The sequence below is a fragment of the Recurvomyces mirabilis genome (assembly GCF_035927965.1).
Source record: "Recurvomyces mirabilis strain CCFEE 5264 chromosome Unknown scaffold_31, whole genome shotgun sequence".
NCBI classification, from domain to species: domain Eukaryota; kingdom Fungi; phylum Ascomycota; class Dothideomycetes; order Mycosphaerellales; family Teratosphaeriaceae; genus Recurvomyces; species Recurvomyces mirabilis.
In genome coordinates, this window is record NW_027041965.1 from 136,415 (window position 1) to 156,417 (window position 20,003).

Genomic DNA, 20,003 nt, shown 5'->3' on the forward strand with positions numbered 1-20,003 from the left:
ACATACGAGATCATCCAGCACACGAGAAGGTCAGGTCACACAGAGATATTACCACAGAGCATGGCCATGACAACAGCATGACTTCCGACTCAATGATATGATCAGCTTACCTCCGAAGGAGATTTGCGCCATTCTCCATGGCAATCAACTGGCGTGGCGACATCACATTCGCCGACAGATTGGCCGCAACCTCGAAAATGCAAGTACCTTATGCTCGGATGGGACCCTCGGTTGTACGTACGCCTGTCGACATGGACTAATGTCTCTGTCGAAGATCGAAAGCTTACAAAACTGCACATCCAACATGTGTCTCTTCGGAAGCTAGCAAGCAGGCGAAAGCTGTAGAGGAGAGCTGCAGGAAGAATGCCTTGTCACTTGTGCGAGCTAAACTATCACATCTCGTGCTGTGATCAGCCGCTGATTGTCGCAGATCGAGTATCATGAGCTGGTCGGCAAGAATGTGCAACTATTGCTCGCCTCTAATGACACCATTGCCGATACCCAAGACCACCACATTAACGAGCATATCTTCCCAAACCTACCCACTTCGGGATCGAGTATCGGTCGCTACATCAACGCCCAACACCATGCGGACGGGATCTTCTCCGAAGTTTTCAAGGCCATCGATCCGAATGCAAACGACAACGACAGTAACAGACTTGTGGCACTCAAGATCACAACGCCTGATATGATGACTGCGCCGCACGACTCGAAACGAGAGGCACGAATTATCCGGGCTGCCATGTCGGATCACGTTATCGCGTTACTGAACACTTTCCAGCAGGCTGGAGGACATTTTGTGCTAGTGTTCCCATTCATGCCATTGGCACTCGATGGTCTCCTGCGGAACAATGTCCTTACCGATGCTACACGGCGGACAATTCTGCGTGATCTGTTCTCCGGCCTGGCTCACCTCCACGACCTTGATATCATCCATCGAGACGTGAAGCCAGGCAATATCCTCCTCCGCTCACCCAGAGGCCCAGCGTACCTCTCTGACTTCGGCATCGCCTGGTCCTCGACCGACCCAGTATCAGAACCCGAAAACGAAAAGATTCTAGACGTGGGGACGACATGCTATCGACCTCCCGAACTTCTCTTCGGCCAACAAGCCTACACCTCCAGCTTAGACATGTGGGCCGCCGGCTGTGTAGCAGCCCAGATAACAAGCCTATCTAGCAAGACACTCTTCGATGCCGGAGACCTGGGCAGCGAGTTGGCCCTCATTAAAAGCCACTTTGAGACACTCGGAACCCCTACCCTCGCATCCTGGCCGGAAGCGGAGTCACTTCCGGACTGGGGTAAGATGAACTTCACGCAGTATCAGGGAGGGACCTGGGATGAAATTCTGCCGAATGCTACTGCGGAGGCGAAAGATTTGGTGAGCAGTTTGGTGGTGTTTGAGTCTGGGAGGCGGCTGATGGCGAAGGAAGTAAGTTTCATGTCCCGAGCGACTGACATTCGCATTTGAAATTAATGGCATGGTACAGGCTTTGGCTCATCCGTACCTGCAGTCCGAATAGAATCAATCAACAGGAATCATGGGTTGAGACAGCATTATTCAATATTTATAGTCTGTCGCACGTGGGCGGAGAGTGTTGGGCCGTGGTGCAGGCACTACGTGTGCTTCTGCGCATCGACCAGGATCAGCAGAAGCATGATAGCAGGCTTGCTTCTATGGCTCCTTAGCAGTACGTGGAAGCTACAAGCCCGATCGGAACAACTGCTGTTAGCCAGATCACGTGGTTTACGGGATATAACAAGCGGTTAGGCAATAGAGTCGGGTGATTTTGAGCAAAGGACGCTTCCATTACGATGGATGGCTTGCGGCGTAAGCAGGTCCAAGGCAGCTGAGCACATGAGAAGACCCGTGATGTTGAGCACTGCATTGCTCAACTATGTTGGTGGTATTGATATTGTGAGAGGCGTGTCGCTACACACTGGACCCGAGCCAAAGCTGTTTGTCAGGTCGTACTCATCCGAGCAGTCCAGACTAATGATGCGAACAATATTGCGTGATGTCTGTCGAGCAGTGCGATACAGCGCTACGTGCTTCCCATAGCATTCATGCAATAGGCCACCATGGCCAACCCATACGCCGCAGAATGACAGCACATGCTTAGAACACCAGCGCAGCACCCTTGGTCTTCTTGTCACCGCTGTATGATGTGTCAGTATTTCATTTGATCTAATGTACCATGTGCCTAGAACGTACCCCAACTCAAAGTGCTTGCAGCGCTTGAGCGACAGCTGTGCCTTTGTCTTGCAAGCTGTGCATTCTAATCGCAGCACGACCTTCTTGGTGGTCTTGGCCTTCTTGTGGAACACGGGTTTCGTCTGACCACCGTAACCGGACTGCTTGCGGTCGTAACGACGTTTACCCTGGGCGTATTGGGAAGCCTGCAACAGAATATTAGATCATGTGCGGGAAATCGGCGAGATGGGTTGTGGTGGTGTCGCGTACCTTGCCGGCCTTGTATTGGGTCACCTTGTGCTGAGTGTGCTTTTTGCAATCCTTGCCTTTGCAGTAGGTGCGGCGAGTCTTGGGAACGTTGACCTGCGAGAGGATATCCATTAGCCACTGGTCCGGTGTACACTCTGCTTCTTCCAGAGCCTGTGGTCGCCAGGTGATCGCGATGCATTGTGATATCCTTGGCACATCCTTCTCCTCCAGCATGACAATTATCCTCGTGCACACTCCTCGGCAACATATAGCCTTCGCCCTTCTCTTTTGGCCGTTGCAAACGTTGTTGCGATCCATATCCCGTCTTGCAGTGTTCCATTCACCCGTCCATATTCCATCATGCCGTCGGGTATCACAAAGCATCGCAACCACCAGCCAGATTCGCAAGAGCCACACGGTCGTAAGTGTCACTCACCATCTTGACTGATTCCGTGGGTTGTCGTGGATGGGTTCGATGATGTTCTTAGTCTCGTCGCCTTCGCGTAGATGTGTCGAACTGCCCGCTTCCCAAATTCCGTGCGGCAGTCTTGGCATGACTTCTCGATCTGCAATGACTAGCTTCGGCAGTAGCCGCGCCTGTCAATGTCTACGAAACAACCAGAGGCACAACGACAACCATGCACGAAGTAATGTTCTGATGTACAGTCTATAGTAGTATCCTCAACGTCCCAAGTCCCGGACTCACACTCTCTTTGCTCTTCAGCGTCAAGACTGCTGCTCTCTGCGCCAGGTCTACAAGGTCCTCCACTTTCTTGCCACTGTCTTTTGCAAGTCCTGCAACAAGTGTCCCAGCAAAGGTATCGCCTACGCCATTGACACTGACCACCTCCTTGGCCGGCACCTCCTCAATAACGGGAAACAGCCTCATGTATACACCTCCCACACCAAGACTTTTTTCCGATCCATTCGAGCACCGCGACAGAATATGAGGAGCATACTTCCCATCCGTCAGCCTCGGATCATTCGCCGCCAGTATCTGAGTGATCAGAACACCATCTTTGCCTAACTTCGTACAAATGCTTGGTATAAATGGCAGAAGCTGTATACTCTGCTGCGGCACCCCCCGATCGACCAGCGTACTACTCGTAGCAAGCGCCATCTGCACGCGAGCACCCGAGGAAGGTATGCCCATGGCATCAATGACCTCCCACCAGTCTTGACGGTCGAAGAACCGGGCTTCGCGAGCTGCAGTGTGCATAGCTGCTAGTTCGAAGGCATTGGGTGTGGCGAGGTTGATTGATGGCGAAGGGAAAGTGGCGAGTGTCTGTGAAGCTGGCAGCTGGAAGATGCCGGTGCTCTTGATATTGCTCACTGGTTCGAAGCTGATGTGAGCTCCAATCTGATTTCCTGCTTCTAGCCAGCGAGCTAGATGAACAGGGGGCCAGTTGCCGTCCAGGACCAAGTATGATGGCTTCGCTGTCCAAAACTGTGGTAGCCAGAACTCGTCGAATGCCTTCACCACATCTGAGCCTGGCTGGGTTTGTTCGAGGATACTGACGTCTGCCATGGATAGAACGAGGTCCTTCTTGCCATCGTTGATCGCGACATATTGGCCTGTTCGACTCCCATTGTCAGCTGGCAACGTCTTCACGCCAGTAACGGACATCCCATCGCTCTTCAGTGCATTTAATGCCGCTCGGCCTGACAAGTCATCACCAACAGCACTGCATAGCCGGACTGTGCTGCCCATCAGATGTGCAGCCCGTGCCACGTTGTAGCCGACTCCACCCAGCGATTGGCTAATAGCAGCTGGATTAGATGTATGCATCTCTGGTACGATTGACATAGTGCCCGATCGTGGTGCAAAGTCGCACGAGAGGTCAACATTCAGACTACCAGCAACGAAGATGTTAGCAGGCTGTTCAATGGCAGCAATCGCGGACACTGTGTCGGAGGTCTCATTTGCTGGGAATGGATCTGTCACGCTGTTGGACACGCCTTTGGACACGCCTGTGGTTGTATAGTTTGATGATGCTGGTCCTGTCATCTGCTTCTCAAGACGGATCTGGCTGCTGTCTGCGCAATCAGCAGCTGCCCATACTATGACTTCTGTACAACACTCACTTCTCATGCCCGCCTTCGTCAAGCTCCAGATTTCTCAATGCCACAGCAACCCTCGTGCCGCGTATGACGTTTGCCTCGACGAGGGCCTTATTCGCGACAACAGATTCGCTACCGGTAATATCCTTGATCTTGGCGAGTATGTATGGCGTACTTGCTGCTCCTATGGCACCAGCAGCATGAGCCTCCTCGAGCGCCTGCGCAATGGCTTGCTCCATCTGTGGCTTGGGTATCGAGTGTGTCTCGGGTATGGGACTGGCAAAGTGTAGGCCAGACATAAGACCAAGTGATAGATGCGCATGAATGATCCTCGCTGCTTCGAGCTCATCCTGGATAGTCATGGGCGATCGCACACCACTATCTCTCGACCAGAACGCAGGAAAGTCGACCGCACCATCTCGACCATCCGCAAAGGTAGCCACGGCTACACCTTGAGTCTCAAGATACTCAAGTGTCTTTGGCAGGTCCAAGAACGCTTTACAGCCTGAGCTGATGACGGTCACAGGCGTCCGCCCCAGCTCCGTTAGATCTGCAGAGATATCTAAAGTCTGTTGGGCGCCTCTGTGAACGCCACCCAGACCACCAGTGGCGAATATGCGTATGCCAGCTTTGTGAGCCAAGAGCATGGTTGCCGAGATCGTTGTCCCACCATTCAGTGCTTGCCCGTCAGGTCCCCGCTTGCCACAGACGAAGCCGAGATCACGTCGAGAGATCTTCATCATCGTCTTTTGGCCAGCAGATGAGACGAGACGAACCAGCTCGTCGGCGCCAAGACCGACTCGTGCTACGCCATCGAGGACGCCTATTGTTGCTGGTACGCCTCCATTGACGCGGACTAGACTTTCGAGCCGAGAGGCCAGAGATAGATTGTCCGGGTAGGGAAAGCCGTGGGTGTAGATGGTTGATTCTAGTGCCACTACGGGTCGTCGTTCCGCAACGGCCTGCTGAACTTCCCCTGAGACTTGAAAGAAGCGGCTGTTGGATGATATGTATCGACGGGATCCAGTCCTTGGCACATGATATGCTGTTCGAGGGCGATAGAGCTTATAGACCCAAGATAAGGTTGCCATAGCCAGGGGTATGAAAGATGTCCTTCAGAACTGAGTTGTTAGCAACGTAAGGCTGTCAACAGACGTCGGTACTCCAACACTGGTCCGACATGATGCGTAAAGCTATGATATGAGACTTCGCCTTTGACAATATATGCAAGCCGGGGCTCCTGGTATGGTCAACTTCTGCATGAATACGGTATAGATGTGATGGTGTTGCGGCGACAAGGGCATCGGGGCGGCTATATGATTTTCCGCGTGCGTGTATATGCCACGTCGTGAGCTTCAACATTGGAAGCAGAGGCAGAGAATAGTGCAATCGCCCACACACATGCAACGATGAGGTTGTTCAATTGGGCCCTCGTCGCCCTCACCTCCCTTGCCTCTGCCGACTCGAACCTTACGCACGAATCGCGCAACATCCTCCCATCCACCTTCAAGCCAGCGCAGCACTTCCGCAATGTCAATCTCGTGCGGAATATCAACCTGGAGAAGAGCTTCCCGCGAGAGACGATCAATGTGGTGATCGAGAACATCGACAATGCACCGCAACAAGAGTACTTCCTGCCATTCGAGCAGGGCAGTATTGGCCGTGTGGGAGGACTGGAGGTGAAGGACAAGAAAGAGCCGGAGCGAACAGGCTTCGTGGTTGATGTGGTTGAGGTCGACCCGTACAGCACGACCGAGTACTACAAGATCACTCTCCCTACACCTCTCCCATCGAAGCAGCAATTGACGCTATCCATCACTTACTACGCCCTCTCCGCCCTCACACCACTACCCGCCCAGATCGGCCAGACCGACAAACAATATGTCCTGCACACCTTCTCCGCCTATGCACCCAGCGCCTACACCACATCCAAGCAGAAGACGAAGCTTAAGCTCCCGACCGTCGATGTACCCGATGCCACCACCCTACCCCCAGAGCTGAATGCGGAAGGCAAGGAGGATCCGCAAAAACAAGGCACCTCCTTCACCTACGGACCATACAATGAGCTTCCGGCTGGTGCCGTGCAAGAAGTCAGCGTCCGCTATGACTTTACCAAGCCGCTCGTGCATGGCAAGCTGCTCGAACGTGATGTCGAGGTGTCGCACTGGGGCAATAACGTGGCTTTCGAGGAGAGACACTGGCTGACCAACCGCGCGGCAACGCTCAAGAACCACTTCAGCCGGGTCACCTATGCTCAGTCAGCATACTACAACCCACCCAGTTCGGCGCTCAAGGAGCTGCGCTTCCCACTCGCGGTCGGCAGTGCGGATCCATACTTCGTGGACGACATCGGTAATGTCTCGACCTCGCGCTTCAGGTCGAACATGCGTGAGGCGAACTTGGAGCTGAAGCCGAGGTACCCAATATTCGGTGGTTGGAACTACAGCTTCAAGGTGGGCTGGAACAGCGATCTGAAGGAATTTTTGAGACGAGTCAAGGGCGCCAGCAATACGTATGTGCTCAAGGTGCCTTTCTTCGAGGGCCCCAAGCAAGCCGAGGGAGTCGAGTATGAACGTGTCGTCACCAGGATCATCTTACCAGAGGGTGCCAAGTATGTCTTCCGTCTCACCCGACTTTCATCGAAACACAGCTAACATCGACACAGAAACATCAAGTTCTCCACAACCATCACCTTAACATCAAACACCACCTCCCTCCACCGCACCTTCATGGACACCATGGGCCGCACCTCTCTCGAACTCACTGCGCTGAATGTCGTCGACGAATTCCGGGAACGCGATCTGGTGGTGACTTACGAGTACCCTTTCTCCGCACGCTTCAGGAAGCCCTTGGTCATCTTCGGCGGACTCATGGCAGTCTTCGCCGTCAGCTGGGTGTTGGGCAATCTGGATGTAAGCATAGGGCGAAAGCAGAAGAGTGTTTAGACTAGGAACTTAGATGAGATATGTATCTGTGTACTGGTTGCGAACATGTTCAAGTTTATCTCATCTGTACATGGGTATCATAGAAATTGTATCATCCCAGCCACATCGCCATGCATCGCCAACTTAGCTAGTCCACAAGAATGCCGTCGCTATGCAGTAAGACATCGTACTACCATCCTCTCCTCCTGCCCCTCATCTCAACATTACTAGCTTTCTTGACAGCCTTCTGACCCTCATGCTTCTTCCTCTTACTCGCCGCCCATTTCTCCGGCGCACTAACAGCCTCAATTTTCCGCTTTCGCCTCCTCTCTTCCCTGACAGTCTGGACACCTTTCCTCGCTTCGCTTAGAGCAGCGATATATGCTTCTGATCCAGCCTTCTTCTGAACCAAGGCCATGAGTTCTTGGGCTTGGTCTGCCAGGTCACGGTAGGCTGTTCCTGGTGGTTGGGTACTGGCTGTATCGGTGAGGAGGTAGAGGGGTCGGAGCAGTTTCGCTAGGTTTGGTAGTGCGGGTAGTTGGTTTACTAGTATGCTTTGGCAGTTGATGGCTGCTTTGCGAGCAGGTACGGGAAGATTTTCCTGTCGAATGATGTAAGAGAGTTGGCCTAGTAGGTACTGTATTGCTGTCGTGCCGTCGTCCTCTTCCCAGGCCATGTCATTAACTGCGAAGCATCGACCCAGGAAAGCCAGGTTGCGGGTGGTTTGCGAGATCAGCGACTCGTCGGTCTGAGTGGTGCAGGTCATGATAGCTTGCAAGGAGATCTGACAGACTTGTCGCATCTCAGGTGCATCAAACTGTAGTCCACCAGAACCTACGAGAGGCAGTGCTGCAAGTCCGTTGCCTTCCCGAGCGCTACTGTGTGCTAGGTGAGTGAACAGAGATCCGAGCAAGCCATTCGCTGGTGCAGCCACTGCACTGCTGGGCGCTGCAAGGCACTGTTGGACGTTCTGCCAGATCTCTACTGAAGCATTGTCGAAAGCTGTCTCGCTGGCTTTCTCGACCATGACCACGAATGTGTCAAGTAGCGCCTGCAGTAGCTGTGGCCCGACCACTATATCTTCACTAGTGAAGAATTCAACCATCTTGTCTCGCAGCTGATTGAGCCGCTTGGTGGATACATCAGCAGACTCCATATACGTCCTCCAACACAGCATCGAGGCAACTTGTATGGTAGTCTTCTTGTCATTCTTTAGCCAGCCACCCATCAGCTTCAGAAAGCCACCAGCCTGCTCCTCATCCGCTCGTTCGAATAGCTTCGCTATCAAGAGTCCAGCCATCTGTCGACAAGCCGGATCTGTATCGCCGACCTGGACCAGCACGAGCGCCACAAAGAAATTGTTGGCCAACTGCGCTAGTACTTCGTCGTTAAGCTTGCTCAACAGCTGATGCATGAGCTCCATCACACTCTGTCTACCAGTCGCATGCTCGTAGCGTAGATTCTCCACCAGGAAACCTGCTTGTTTGGTCCACCTATCCTTACTTTGCGGATAGTCCATGATGAATTGCAAGTACACGCTTCGAGCGCTTTCTCGGATGCTTCGATCTGGATTCGTGACCATGACTTTGCCCATCTCATCCATGAGCTCGTAGACTTCCGTGATGACAATCTTGCGACCTAGCACGGCTCGTAGAAACTTGTAGATCACGCCCTGGCGATCGGGCTCGTCGATGTCGGTTTTGAGGACTTTGAGCACGTGCGCTATGTCACGCTCTTTTATCTCCACGCTTCGCCTCTCTCGCAACACTGAGGTAATGAGCTCGAGTGCTGCCTTAGCAGGTTCGGTGGTCATATTCGATGCTCCTTTGACGAGCGCAACAGCTTCTTTGACATATACGGGGGCATTCTTGTCGAGATCTGCGAGTGGCAGCTTTATCACAGCAGCGAGTAATCGTATGCCAGCGAGTTTGACTTCTTCTTCTCCCTCGACCAGGGCATCACCAGCCATCGGCAGGAATCCTGCCATGTTGCCTGGTGTGAGCAGATCATCGTGCTTTCGAATGACCTTGCGCACGAGGTTGAGGGCAAAGCTGCTGAGTTTGTATAGCTGAGACGTGGTGGCGCCTTTGCTTTTCGACTTGTTCGCAGACTCCATCTGGATGAGATACTTGCGAACCTTGTAGTCATGGACAACGCCGTTCGCAACAGGTGCATTCCGCTCTGAATACACCTGTCGTACAATCTCATGACAGAAGACGAGCATGTCTCGGCTATCGGATGCAGGATTCTGGTCGACGCCTTTCCGTAGCCGGGTCATCAGTTCATCAACCTTCTTGACCGTCTTAGCGTCCAGCTTCTCTGTAAGAAGTGATCGGATAGGTCGCAAGAGTGCACCGAGCTTGTTGACCGGCGTCACCCTTGAAAGCAATTCCATGGTGTCGAAGCTTTTACTGCTCTTAACTTCTTTCATACCGCTCTTGTACTCCTCCGCATCTTTCTCCTGACCAGTGACGCCAAAAATGTCGTCCATTATTACAGAGGTCAACTCGGGCAGACAGTCGTCCAAGTCGCCAGGTAGGCACTTCTCGGTCGCGCTGACGAGCAGGGAGTGCACAGTGAAAGACAGAACATGGAGCTGGTATCCTCTCAGGAGAGCACCACGAAGTTCCTTGAGGATGAAGTTGAGGTATCTCGGACCGACTAGTCCCAGAACACTTGCGAGTGACTTACGCGTTTGGTCTCGAGCTTCTTGACTCTTACTACGCAAGACTTGGCACACGTCTGTCAATACAGCCGGCAGTCGAGCCGTCAACTCGGATTCGGGAAGCAGGAGCATCAGCTTCACGATCGTGACTGCAACAGGCATACGTCGATCGACTGTGGACTCGTCTTTGTGATGCAGATATCCAAGCAGGGGCGGCAAGAACTCCTGCGCGATGACAGCGTCCTTCGAAAGCGTCTCGTCCTTGGCCTGGCTTCTAGCATAGGTGGCTGTGAGCGCATCCACGAGCGAGCCCAGGAGCCGCAGTAAAGTCTTCTCCAGATTCTCCTTCGAGGTGTTGAAGCTAGCATATTTCTTGAATGTCGCTCGAAATGCGGGCCAACTGAGTGAGCCTGCAAGAGCACCGATAGTCAACACAGCTTGATCCGACAACGCACGGCCAGCATCTCCAGGCGCAGGGTCCAAGACGAAGTGCTCCAAGAACGGTAAGAAAATTTTGGTAATATTGCTGGAGGTCAGGGATGGCGCGGTCTCAGCCAATCTTCTTAAGGCACGAAGACGACGCTGTTGCTGTATGTTAAGTGCATTGTGGAAGAATGAGGCGTCCTCGTCACCACCGCCAGCCAATGATTGCATATCGGCGAGTGCCTGCCAGCCAGGTACTTTCTCCACGAGGCGGCCCAAGAGGCCAAGATACTCGGCCCGAAACAGCTCAGTCGACTCGCGCATACCACGTTCGATGGCCGGCATTATGACTTGCGCAAGCACAGGCTTGAACCGGTCCAGATCAGTAGCAGCTGCATCAATAAATCGTGCGAGACCTTGAGCAGCGCTTGAGCGGTTGACTAGATCGTCTACATCTTTGATATAGTATAAGCAGTTGTGTATGATGGGTAGCCACTGTCGAGGCGTAAGTGTGCCAACCAATTCGGCGATCCTGGTAAAGGCGTGCTCCCGCAGATCATGGTTGGGCTCGTCCAGTCGTAGTCCTTGCTGCGCATTCAGCTCTTTACACACTTGAGCCGTCATAGTATACTCCGCGTCTGCCTCACAGATCTTCGTCAGGACGGCTGCGAGGAGATCTCGTGCTTTTGGTGAGTCGAGTCGAGAGAACAGCCCAACGACTGCTTCGTATAGTGGGCCTTCTGGATCCACTTCAGCCACGTCGAGCAGAGGCAACAAAGTCTGTAGAAGGCCGACCTTCGAGCGAGGAGAGACAAGCTTCCCGGGCTTCTTGAGAAGCTCGCTACACACGTCAATAATATTACGAGCCTCTTCCTCATCACTAACGCGCTCGGCAAGCTTAGTAAGAGACTGCACGCCGGCGTCCAAGACGTGCTTAGAAGGACCATGGCCAAGAACCCAGGCAAGGCTCCTAACGAAGTCAATCACATGGGGGTCCAAAATTGTTGAATCCGCACCAGGCTCTGATAGATTATCGAGTAAGTCTTGCAGCAAAAACAGTCGAACCTCATCTTTACTGCTAGGCTCACGCAGTAGAGCAGCAACGTGAGTAAGCAGTGTGCCGTCGCTTCCGCGCAAATGCTGGGCAGTCCGCGATGAGGCACTCCATGCAGCCAATAGCCGAAGTAAGCCTGACACTGACTGATTGTTCTCGGTCGCGAACTTGGGAAGACGAGGTTGGATCAGCTTTCCAAGGATGAGAGTCGCAGTCTCGCTCGTGTCAAGCTCCTTAATCTCTGCAAAGATCTGCACAAGACATTGCATGCCTGCTGAACGCACAGAGCGCAGGAGAGATGCGTCTTCGGTGTCGTCGCCAACATCGATGCGCTGTGCAGCTGGTATGGTACAGATCAGAACAGAACGTAAGACTTTCTCCGCATGAGGCTCCAGATCGGCTCCCAGTGTCTGAAGGAGATCCTCGAGCATGTTCAGCATACCGAGTTGCTGACGCAGAGACACATTTGCGGTCGCGTCTGCAGAACCGATTTCTCCGGCTGCGCTTGGCGTGGCGGCTACTGAAGTCGTCGCGATGTCCACGAATGTGCCCAAAGTATGCTGGTCGAATCTCGTCAGTGAAACGAAGATTGCCTTCCGCCGTGGACCTTGACCATGCTTGCCACCGGCAATCGCTCGCCCATACAGCAGTCGAAGCAGAACTGGCATGAGTCGTGCATAGTCCTCTTTTCGTATTGTCTGGTCACCATCCTGCAAGAACACAGAAAGCTCTTCCCGGAATCGTGCCTCGTCCAGCAAGTTGACCAGATGCTCTTGATATCGAGTCACGGCGGCGTCCTTCCAGGCAAAGATGGCCTTCAATGCTGAGCTCTGTATCTCTGCATCACCATTTGCGCAGAGCTTCAGCAGTGCATCGTACACATCAGCGGACCTGTAGAGCACTTTCGGATTTGTGAATTGCGCAAAGATGGCCAGCATTGCCTTTTGATCTTTGCGTGTCCACCTGCTACTGTTGGTACCCTCGACGGCGTCGTCATTCTGAACAGCACCAGCCCAACGCAGCAAAACAGGCACTAGTAATCGCGACCGCTTTTCTGCAAGCTGTGGCGACTTCTGCAGGACTCGTAGGGCTTGAGTGCGGGATGTAGAGTTGTAGACTTGCACCTGCTTCACATCCACCTGAAATTGCTGCTCGACTGAGGGATATCCATTGTTGGGATCCTCGAAGACCTGCTTACAAATGGAAGATATCCTCATGAGATTTGAGCACTCGAAATCAGATGCTGTGTTGGTCCACTCCGATTCCACATCCAGTGGCTTTTCAAGCAAAAGCGCTTCGTCTTCCTCTGACGACTCTTCTAGCCAGCGTTGAGCTAGATCGATGACGACACCCTCAATTCGAGGAGATTTGCATAGCTCGATGATGACAGCGATCGCCTCGTCCCAGGCTTGCGCGAGTCGTATATGGAGAAGTCCGAAACAGTAGGTTGGAATGGCTTGCAGGACGAGATCGTCCGAGCTTGTTTGCTCACATTCGGACGCAAGTCGTCTGATGCCCATAGTGATAGCTCTGCTCGAGGCGAGACTGATTGGTGTGCTCTCAATCGTGTACGCAGTGTGTAGAGCAGGCGCGACCAGCTTGTTCTGTATCTCGTAAAGCTTGATAAGCAGCTCAAGGCTCAGCTCTCGCACATCGTGAGATGGTAGTGCCAAAGCTTGCACCAGTGAGTCTGATAGGAGCTTCATATCTGATGTGGCGACACCTTGAAGCTCTGCGGCTTCGATGTAACTTTTCAGACTAGCTAGAAACGATGGATATGAGTACAGCTTGCTGCTGACCGAGCACAGTGAGGCCCATGGTGCTGTAGCAATGGCCCGCGCAGCATTTATCGCGAGTAGGCGCCCAAGGCATGGTCCAAGAGCGAACTTAATGCGCAGGTCATCTGCAGTGTTCCGATCTTCGAGTGCGTTCTTGACGATCCGCGCAAGTACAAGTTCGAGCTGGCTAATCTGGTTTTCGTTCATCTTTAAGCATGATGTTGCACGCATCAAGCTGTCTGCAGTTGCTAGATCAAGCTCGGATGCGTTGACACTGCCGAGTGTGGCGGCTAGATGGGTGACAAGGTCAGACTGGAGTTCAGTGGGCGCTTGGATTTGTCGCTGCTCTGCGGCTCCGTGGATGTGTGGAAGCAAGCGATAGATCTCAGTGCTAGAACTGCCCCACTGCTCGATGATGAACTTCTGCATCTGTGGCATGACGAATTGCTCAAACTTCTCGCGGCCGAGTCGACTACACAAATCGCAGAAGTCAAGGAAGTGCGGCTTCCACTTGCCTTTCCGACTAGCCTCAACTAGAGAAAGCATAGTCATGATTGCATCCATAGTGGCACTTTGAATGACTACAGCAAGTGTGCTGAGGATGATTGAAGCCGTAGATTTTTCCAGACTAAGAAGCACATCTGCTTGCTCGAACAAGGCTCTCAGCGTCGTCACCACAGGTTTCCACTGTGCTACCCGAGTGCCTTTACGAACAGACACACTGGCGAATAGCAGCTCGGCTGCGAGCTGAACCTCCTGGTCATCGACCGGTGGCGAAAGTGCGATGTCGTTTAGGATCGTTTCCAGCACTGGCTGAAAAGTGTTCGAATTCGTGTTGTGGATCAAGCTGGTGAGGGTGCCGATGATGATGGATTGCGCCGTGCTGCGAGCAGGTCCTATTGTACGTCGAGTCGCCTTCAGCAGGCTCTTGACGATTGCGAGGCCGCCGGAGTGTATACCACTCTGCACGCCTCTGATCGCTTCGGTTAGGGTTGTCATGATTCCCTGGCGAAGAAGATCTGCCGTGCGCTGGTCACCAGTAGCATACCCGTCACTGAATACATGCGCAACAATGCTGTCGAGTGACTCCGTGTCTCGATCGTATGTCGCTGCTGCCTTGCGTACCAAGAAGCTCAATGATTCGGCGGCAAAGCGAATGATGAAAGGCTTCTGTGTTTGCTTGCCCAGGTAGGGGGACAACAAATCGTATAAAGGTCGAAGATCAGGCACCAGGAGTCGCGACAGGTACTTAAACAGCCATGCAAGACATGTAAAGCTCCACTCCACCACAGCAGGATCTTGGTGTTTCGCTGCGACCGCTGCAATGGTCGACACAGCTATTGCGAAGTGCTTCTCAAATCTGACGTCCAGATCGTGGGCGAAGTCAGACATGAGCTTGAGTAGGGGCTCCATGGCAAGCTCATCCGCCTTCTCTATATACACCACCAGTATTGCCATGATCTTGGCCTCATTGTGCAGGACCATCGGCAGACTATCGCAGTACGGCGTAACCTCTTTCGCGAATGCCGTGAAGGTCGCTGACAAGTTCAGGTCTTTCCACTCTACCAACGACCGCCCAAAGTATGTCGCCGTCGCCTCCGTGAGCTCGTCCAACTCTTCCGCATTTCTTCTGCGCCTAATGGGATCGATCTTGAGCTTTGCGATACGTTCTGAAAATCCTTCGAAGCGGTGGCGTTTGGTGGTGATGGTGGATCGTCTCTTAGTAGCCTTTGGCTTCACCACCTTTGGGGGCTTCGTGGCCTTCGTCTTCATGCTAACAGCCATCCTACATCCTCCAGCACTACAGAGCGTTATGCAGAAAGCTGGACAACTTCGACCTCCAAATTTCTTGACATCTGATTGCGCTAATGCACGGCTGCATGTGGAGACGTGCCGAACCTTATGGGATGTGCCGACGCCACGCGAGTCAACCCTGCTGCTGGGCGTCGACTTGAATATTCACACATTGCGCCACGACGATATGCCCTCTAAGCTTTTGCTACCAACACAAGAACGATCTCCTGTCTGGCACTGTGCAAAATATTCGGAACGTACCGCCAATTGATCGGCTTTGTCACCTCAGTGCAGCTGCCATCATCTCCAAATCCATTCATCGCTCCAACAAAGTGAGGCTCACCATTGTCATGCACTGAGCACTCGCCGATCTACGTTGCTCTCACTTGCTAGCGTGGCGCGCCAATTGAATATATAATATGGCTTCGAAGATGTCTGTACGCTTCCCCACTTCCACAATCTTACATTAACTGACATGAAGAACAGCGCCGTCATTGGAGCCGTCAATGGCAGGTTCACGGAGGTCTTCGAGAAGCTTGCGGCACACCAAGCGAAACAAAAGTTTGCCTTTGCGATCGTAGCTGGCCATCTGTGTGCCAATCCGGAGAGCGCAACTGAACAGGAGGCTTGCGAAATCGACAAACTTCTAGAAGGCAAGATCAATGTCCCACTACCTACGTACTTCTCCCTTGGAAGGCAAGCTTTACCGGCGAAGGCTGTCAAGGCTCTAGAGGAGAATGCGGGGCAGTTGTGCGACAATCTGAGTGTCCTTGGGCGAACGGTGTCGATCAAGACATCGGAAGGGTTTCGCGTGGTGGCTGTTGGTGGCGCTCACGCCGAGACGAACGAGGCCGGCGAGTATGCCGCGAGCTACACAGATGACGATGCGGAAACTCTCAGCAAGACTGCTGTGGATGTCGACATTTTGGTCACGAGCGAGTGGCCGGCGCACATCCGGGATGGTTCCAGGGTCAATGGTGAAGGTCCGTCGACTGCCGCCTCCGAAAGCATATCCGGTCTATGCACTGCAGCCAAGCCAAAGTACCACTTTTCGGCATCAAGCACCTTCTACGAGCGCGAACCCTTCTTCCACGATGGGCCATCTCCAATGTCTGTCACCCGCTTCATCAGTCTTGCACCATTTGGCAACGCGGGCAAGCAGAAGTGGATCTACGCTTTCTCACTTGAATCGTCTGCTCAGCCGCCCGAGAGGCTACCTGATGGTTGTACGGCCTCGCCATTCACCGGTACTAGGAAGCGTAAGCTCGAGTCTCAGCAAGCCGACTACAACAGCTTCCGCTATTCCAACGGCAATGGTAACGGTGGTAGTCATTTGCGAGAGAACTATTCGCACAAGCGTCGACGCCAGCCGCCACCAACTCCAGACAAGTGCTACTTCTGTCTTTCGAATCCTGCCTGCGAGACACACATGATCGGATCAATCGGCGAGAACGTCTACCTCACAACCGCTAAGGGTCCACTCACGACCAAGCAAACATACTCAGAGATTGACTTCCCCGGCCACATGCTACTGATACCGTTGGAGCATGCACCCACGATGGGCGCCATTGCGGACAAGGAGACTCGACAGGCTGCCGTGACCGAGATGCAACGCTACCGCAGCTCATTGCAGAACATGCTAGCCGAGAAGTCGAAAGGAGAAGATGGCCGGGCGAAGCTGGGTGCAGTATGCTGGGAGATTAGCCGTAACACTGGCATTCATCTGCACTGGCAGTTCTTGCCCGTCCCAGTCGACATGATCCAACGTGGGCTGGTGGAAGCGGCATTCGACGTTGAAGCGGAAAATAACGACTACCCGAAGTTTGTGAAGAAGATCTCGGAAATGGAGGAGATTGAGGAGGGGAACTTCTTCAAGGTCATGATCTGGTCAGAAAGTTTGCGCAAAGACATGGTGATGTCGCTGGATGGCGATTTCAGGTTTGACTTGCAGTTCGGGAGGAAGGCAATGGCTAAGTTGCTGGGGCTAGAGGGGAGAACGGACTGGAAGAGCTGTTCTCAGAGCAAGGTGGAGGAGAGCGCAGAGGCGAACCTGTTCAAGGAGGCATTCAAGGCGCATGACTTCAATCTTGAGTAAAGAGCCGTCGTCTCTGGATAGAATGTAAGCCGTGAGTACCTTGGAGCGGCTCGTTGAGGCTCTGAGGCACATGGCAGAATGTACAAAAGCTGTATACTATTTCAAACGATCTTCACATAAATCCCGCACGCAGCGGTGGGGTGTTTGCGTGAGTCTTGAAGCTATCATGGTTGATGTTGAGACGAGATACAAAGATAGCCTCAGCGGCCCCATCGCCGTAAAGCCACGAGCTAATATGTATCGTGCAAGCACTCGCATAAGCAAACGCAGCCATCGGCTAACAGCTCGTCTGAAGAGACGGCAGGCCATAGGCCTCGTCATCATCCGACAAGCCTTTGAACTCCAACGCCGCACTCATAGATCAGACGCCGCTCGCACAAATAGCATGCATGTGGTAGCGCGCAAACCAGCCTTCCCGCTGATATCATATCAAGGACATGCCAGACCGTAACCACTATACCATCCTCCACCCAAGGTCACCTTGCCGCTAGTAGGGCAGGCCCTTGAACATGCCATATGCACCACCCGCAGCATCGTCTGAATTACGCTTCTTCCCACCCGTATGCTTAGGCATGAGCGGCGAATTCTATCCACCACCGCCGCCTCGGTTTCCGTAAGGGTGGAAGCCACGATGTCCACCACGCCCGCCGCCACGATAATTGCCTCCACCTCTTCCACCACCACCTGCGTTCTTCGGGCCCGTGGGAGCATTGGCTGGAGCTTGAGGGGCAGGAGTGTTAGAGTTGCGATTACCGCCGCGACCACGGCCCCCGAAGCCGCCGCGCATGCCACCTTGCATGCCAGCTGGTGCTGGGACATCGTCGTACATGCCCTCCCAGGTGCCGTTACCGCCGTTACCACCATTACCGCCGAAGTTGCCACCACCTTGGCCCATCTGCATAGCCTGCTGCTCATACTTCCTCTGCTCGAACATCATTTGCTCTTGAGCATTGAATCCGCTAGCTTGGGCAGCAGGCGTGCCTCCAGGCGACTGCATGCCGTTTGCCTGCCCATTATTGCCCATACCAGGGAAGCCACCCTGACCATTACCCTGACCACCCTGCATAGCAGCCATCTGCTGCATCATCTGCGGGTTCATACCCCTCTGCTGCATCATCTGCATCATCTGTGGATTCTGCATCATGCCCGCGCCCGAAGACATGTTCATCTGCTGCTGCATCATGGAGAAGTACTGCTGCATGCGTTGCCAGTACTGTGCCATCATGGCGGGACTCATGTTGTTGCCACCCTGACCGCCTTCGCCACCCATAGGGCTCTGCTGGAAGCCACCGCCATTGCCAGGACCGCCTTGGTTGAAATTGTCTTGCTGACCACGACGCCCAAACTTGCCTCCACCGCGGCCTGCGCCAGCATCGGCCTCACGCATATCACCACGAGGCTGGGCGCGCTTGACCTCGATGGATTTGTTGCAGATGGCGAGTGGACCTTCCAGTGTACGATCGACGGCCTGTTCGCTGTCAAAGGTGACAAACCCGAAGCCACGAGGACGACCGGTTTCCTTGTCCATCATCAAAGTGGCGTCGAGAACGTTGCCGAACTGACGGAAGAAATTGGCAAAGTCATCTTGACTGGCATCTTGGCTGACACCACCCACGAAGATCTTGGCTGTGCGTTCTTGCTCGTCTCTCGGGATGGCACGTTTCGGGTCGATCTGGACTTTGCTGTCAGTAATGTGCACCTACATGATGCTGTGGATGTGTTTACGTACGAGTTTGCCATCAAGAGTGTGCTCCTTGACCATAACAGTGTTGACGACTTTCGGATCCCTGAACGTGAGGAAGCCGAAGCCACGCGAACGTCCACTCTGGCCATCACGCATGACGGTGCATTCGAGAACGTCGCCAAACTGTGTGAAGTAGTTCTTAAGCGATTCTGTCGTGTGTCAGTAAGGTCAGACTTGTCGCCAACAAGAAGTTTTGTGCTTACCATCAGTCGTCTCCCAATTCAGCCCACCGATGAACATCTTTCTGCGTCATGTTAGCGCTAGTACCATGGGCGAGACAATAACATATGATAAGCATGAGCGTGTGCCGTTAGTATTGCAGGCTGTCAGTGGGTCCTCAGTGGTATCTTGGTCCGCCTTGTGCTCCTATTCCATCTTGCTGGCTTCGCAGAGACCTCCAGCTTCATATGGCAGCATGGCGTAGCATAGCCTCAAGGTGCAACGCGCGATGGGCGCACAAGCTACCAGTGTTCAGACGATGTCGCCCCGTTTGCCATGTGTATATACGCCACACCAGTATATAGTTGGAGGGTGCATGAGGTATACATTTGTCGAAGAATCCACCATGCCAAATGCGGGGCCCACAGCGGGAATGGCGCACCACCACCACGTACTCTTGTAGCAGTGACATGGGATTGTCGATACGAGCAGTATTGCCTTCTCGGGCTGTAGATTTGTGCACCATGTCTCGCAGTTGCGGCCACCATGAGAAGCGATGGTACCTTGCGATATGTATCCACATCTATCTCCTTCACTGGTCTGCTGCTACGGCGCTAGTTTCTCGGTTATCGACAAGAAGCTCAAGCTATCGTCATCTGTATGTTCGTGGCTTTGCAGGCAGGTTTGCAGTTTACCATAGACTCGGCAAATTAGACCTTTCGGCAGACCTGATCCCGCATCACTCCTCCGCCCACAGCAACCCCGATTTCTCCATGCCGCCACCCTGACTAACGACTAGAGTTCCCACATCTGCCAAAGCCAGAATTGTATGCATTTCCGGCACGCCTGTGCAGAGTGCCAGT

General features: G+C 53.4%; 7 protein-coding genes across 7 annotated transcripts; 3 read left to right on the forward strand and 4 right to left on the reverse strand.

Annotated features, from left to right (window-relative positions):
- Positions 1 to 137: 137 nt before the first annotated feature.
- CSK1 (mitogen-activated protein kinase) lies at positions 138 to 1,471 on the forward strand (the record flags this gene model as incomplete). The annotated part of the gene is made up of 2 exons (XM_064842087.1): positions 138 to 233; positions 431 to 1,471. The coding sequence occupies 2 exons, from the start codon at positions 138 to 140 to the stop codon at positions 1,469 to 1,471; spliced, it is 1,137 nt and encodes a 378-aa protein (XP_064690295.1).
- Positions 1,472 to 2,119: 648 nt separating this feature from the next.
- On the reverse strand, positions 2,120 to 2,677 carry RPL44 (40s ribosomal protein L44e; the record flags this gene model as incomplete). Its single annotated transcript, XM_064842088.1, has 3 exons — positions 2,120 to 2,159; positions 2,216 to 2,400; positions 2,465 to 2,677. 3 exons carry the CDS (start codon positions 2,675 to 2,677, stop codon positions 2,120 to 2,122), a joined length of 438 nt encoding a protein of 145 aa, XP_064690296.1.
- Positions 2,678 to 3,110: 433 nt separating this feature from the next.
- LTS14_009407 (uncharacterized protein) lies at positions 3,111 to 5,595 on the reverse strand (the record flags this gene model as incomplete). The annotated part of the gene is made up of 2 exons (XM_064842089.1): positions 3,111 to 4,476; positions 4,529 to 5,595. 2 exons carry the CDS (start codon positions 5,593 to 5,595, stop codon positions 3,111 to 3,113), a joined length of 2,433 nt encoding a protein of 810 aa, XP_064690297.1.
- A 318-nt stretch (positions 5,596 to 5,913) lies between these two features.
- On the forward strand, positions 5,914 to 7,449 carry OST1 (dolichyl-diphosphooligosaccharide--protein glycosyltransferase subunit 1; the record flags this gene model as incomplete). Its single annotated transcript, XM_064842090.1, has 2 exons — positions 5,914 to 7,115; positions 7,170 to 7,449. 2 exons carry the CDS (start codon positions 5,914 to 5,916, stop codon positions 7,447 to 7,449), a joined length of 1,482 nt encoding a protein of 493 aa, XP_064690298.1.
- A 169-nt stretch (positions 7,450 to 7,618) lies between these two features.
- UTP20 (U3 snoRNP protein) lies at positions 7,619 to 15,133 on the reverse strand (the record flags this gene model as incomplete). Its single annotated transcript, XM_064842091.1, has 1 exon — positions 7,619 to 15,133. One exon carries the CDS (start codon positions 15,131 to 15,133, stop codon positions 7,619 to 7,621), a length of 7,515 nt encoding a protein of 2,504 aa, XP_064690299.1.
- Positions 15,134 to 15,561: 428 nt separating this feature from the next.
- On the forward strand, positions 15,562 to 17,237 carry LTS14_009410 (uncharacterized protein; the record flags this gene model as incomplete). Its single annotated transcript, XM_064842092.1, has 2 exons — positions 15,562 to 15,575; positions 15,629 to 17,237. The coding sequence occupies 2 exons, from the start codon at positions 15,562 to 15,564 to the stop codon at positions 17,235 to 17,237; spliced, it is 1,623 nt and encodes a 540-aa protein (XP_064690300.1).
- A 586-nt stretch (positions 17,238 to 17,823) lies between these two features.
- LTS14_009411 (uncharacterized protein) lies at positions 17,824 to 19,221 on the reverse strand (the record flags this gene model as incomplete). Its single annotated transcript, XM_064842093.1, has 3 exons — positions 17,824 to 18,909; positions 18,967 to 19,130; positions 19,185 to 19,221. 3 exons carry the CDS (start codon positions 19,219 to 19,221, stop codon positions 17,824 to 17,826), a joined length of 1,287 nt encoding a protein of 428 aa, XP_064690301.1.
- Positions 19,222 to 20,003: the final 782 nt, after the last annotated feature.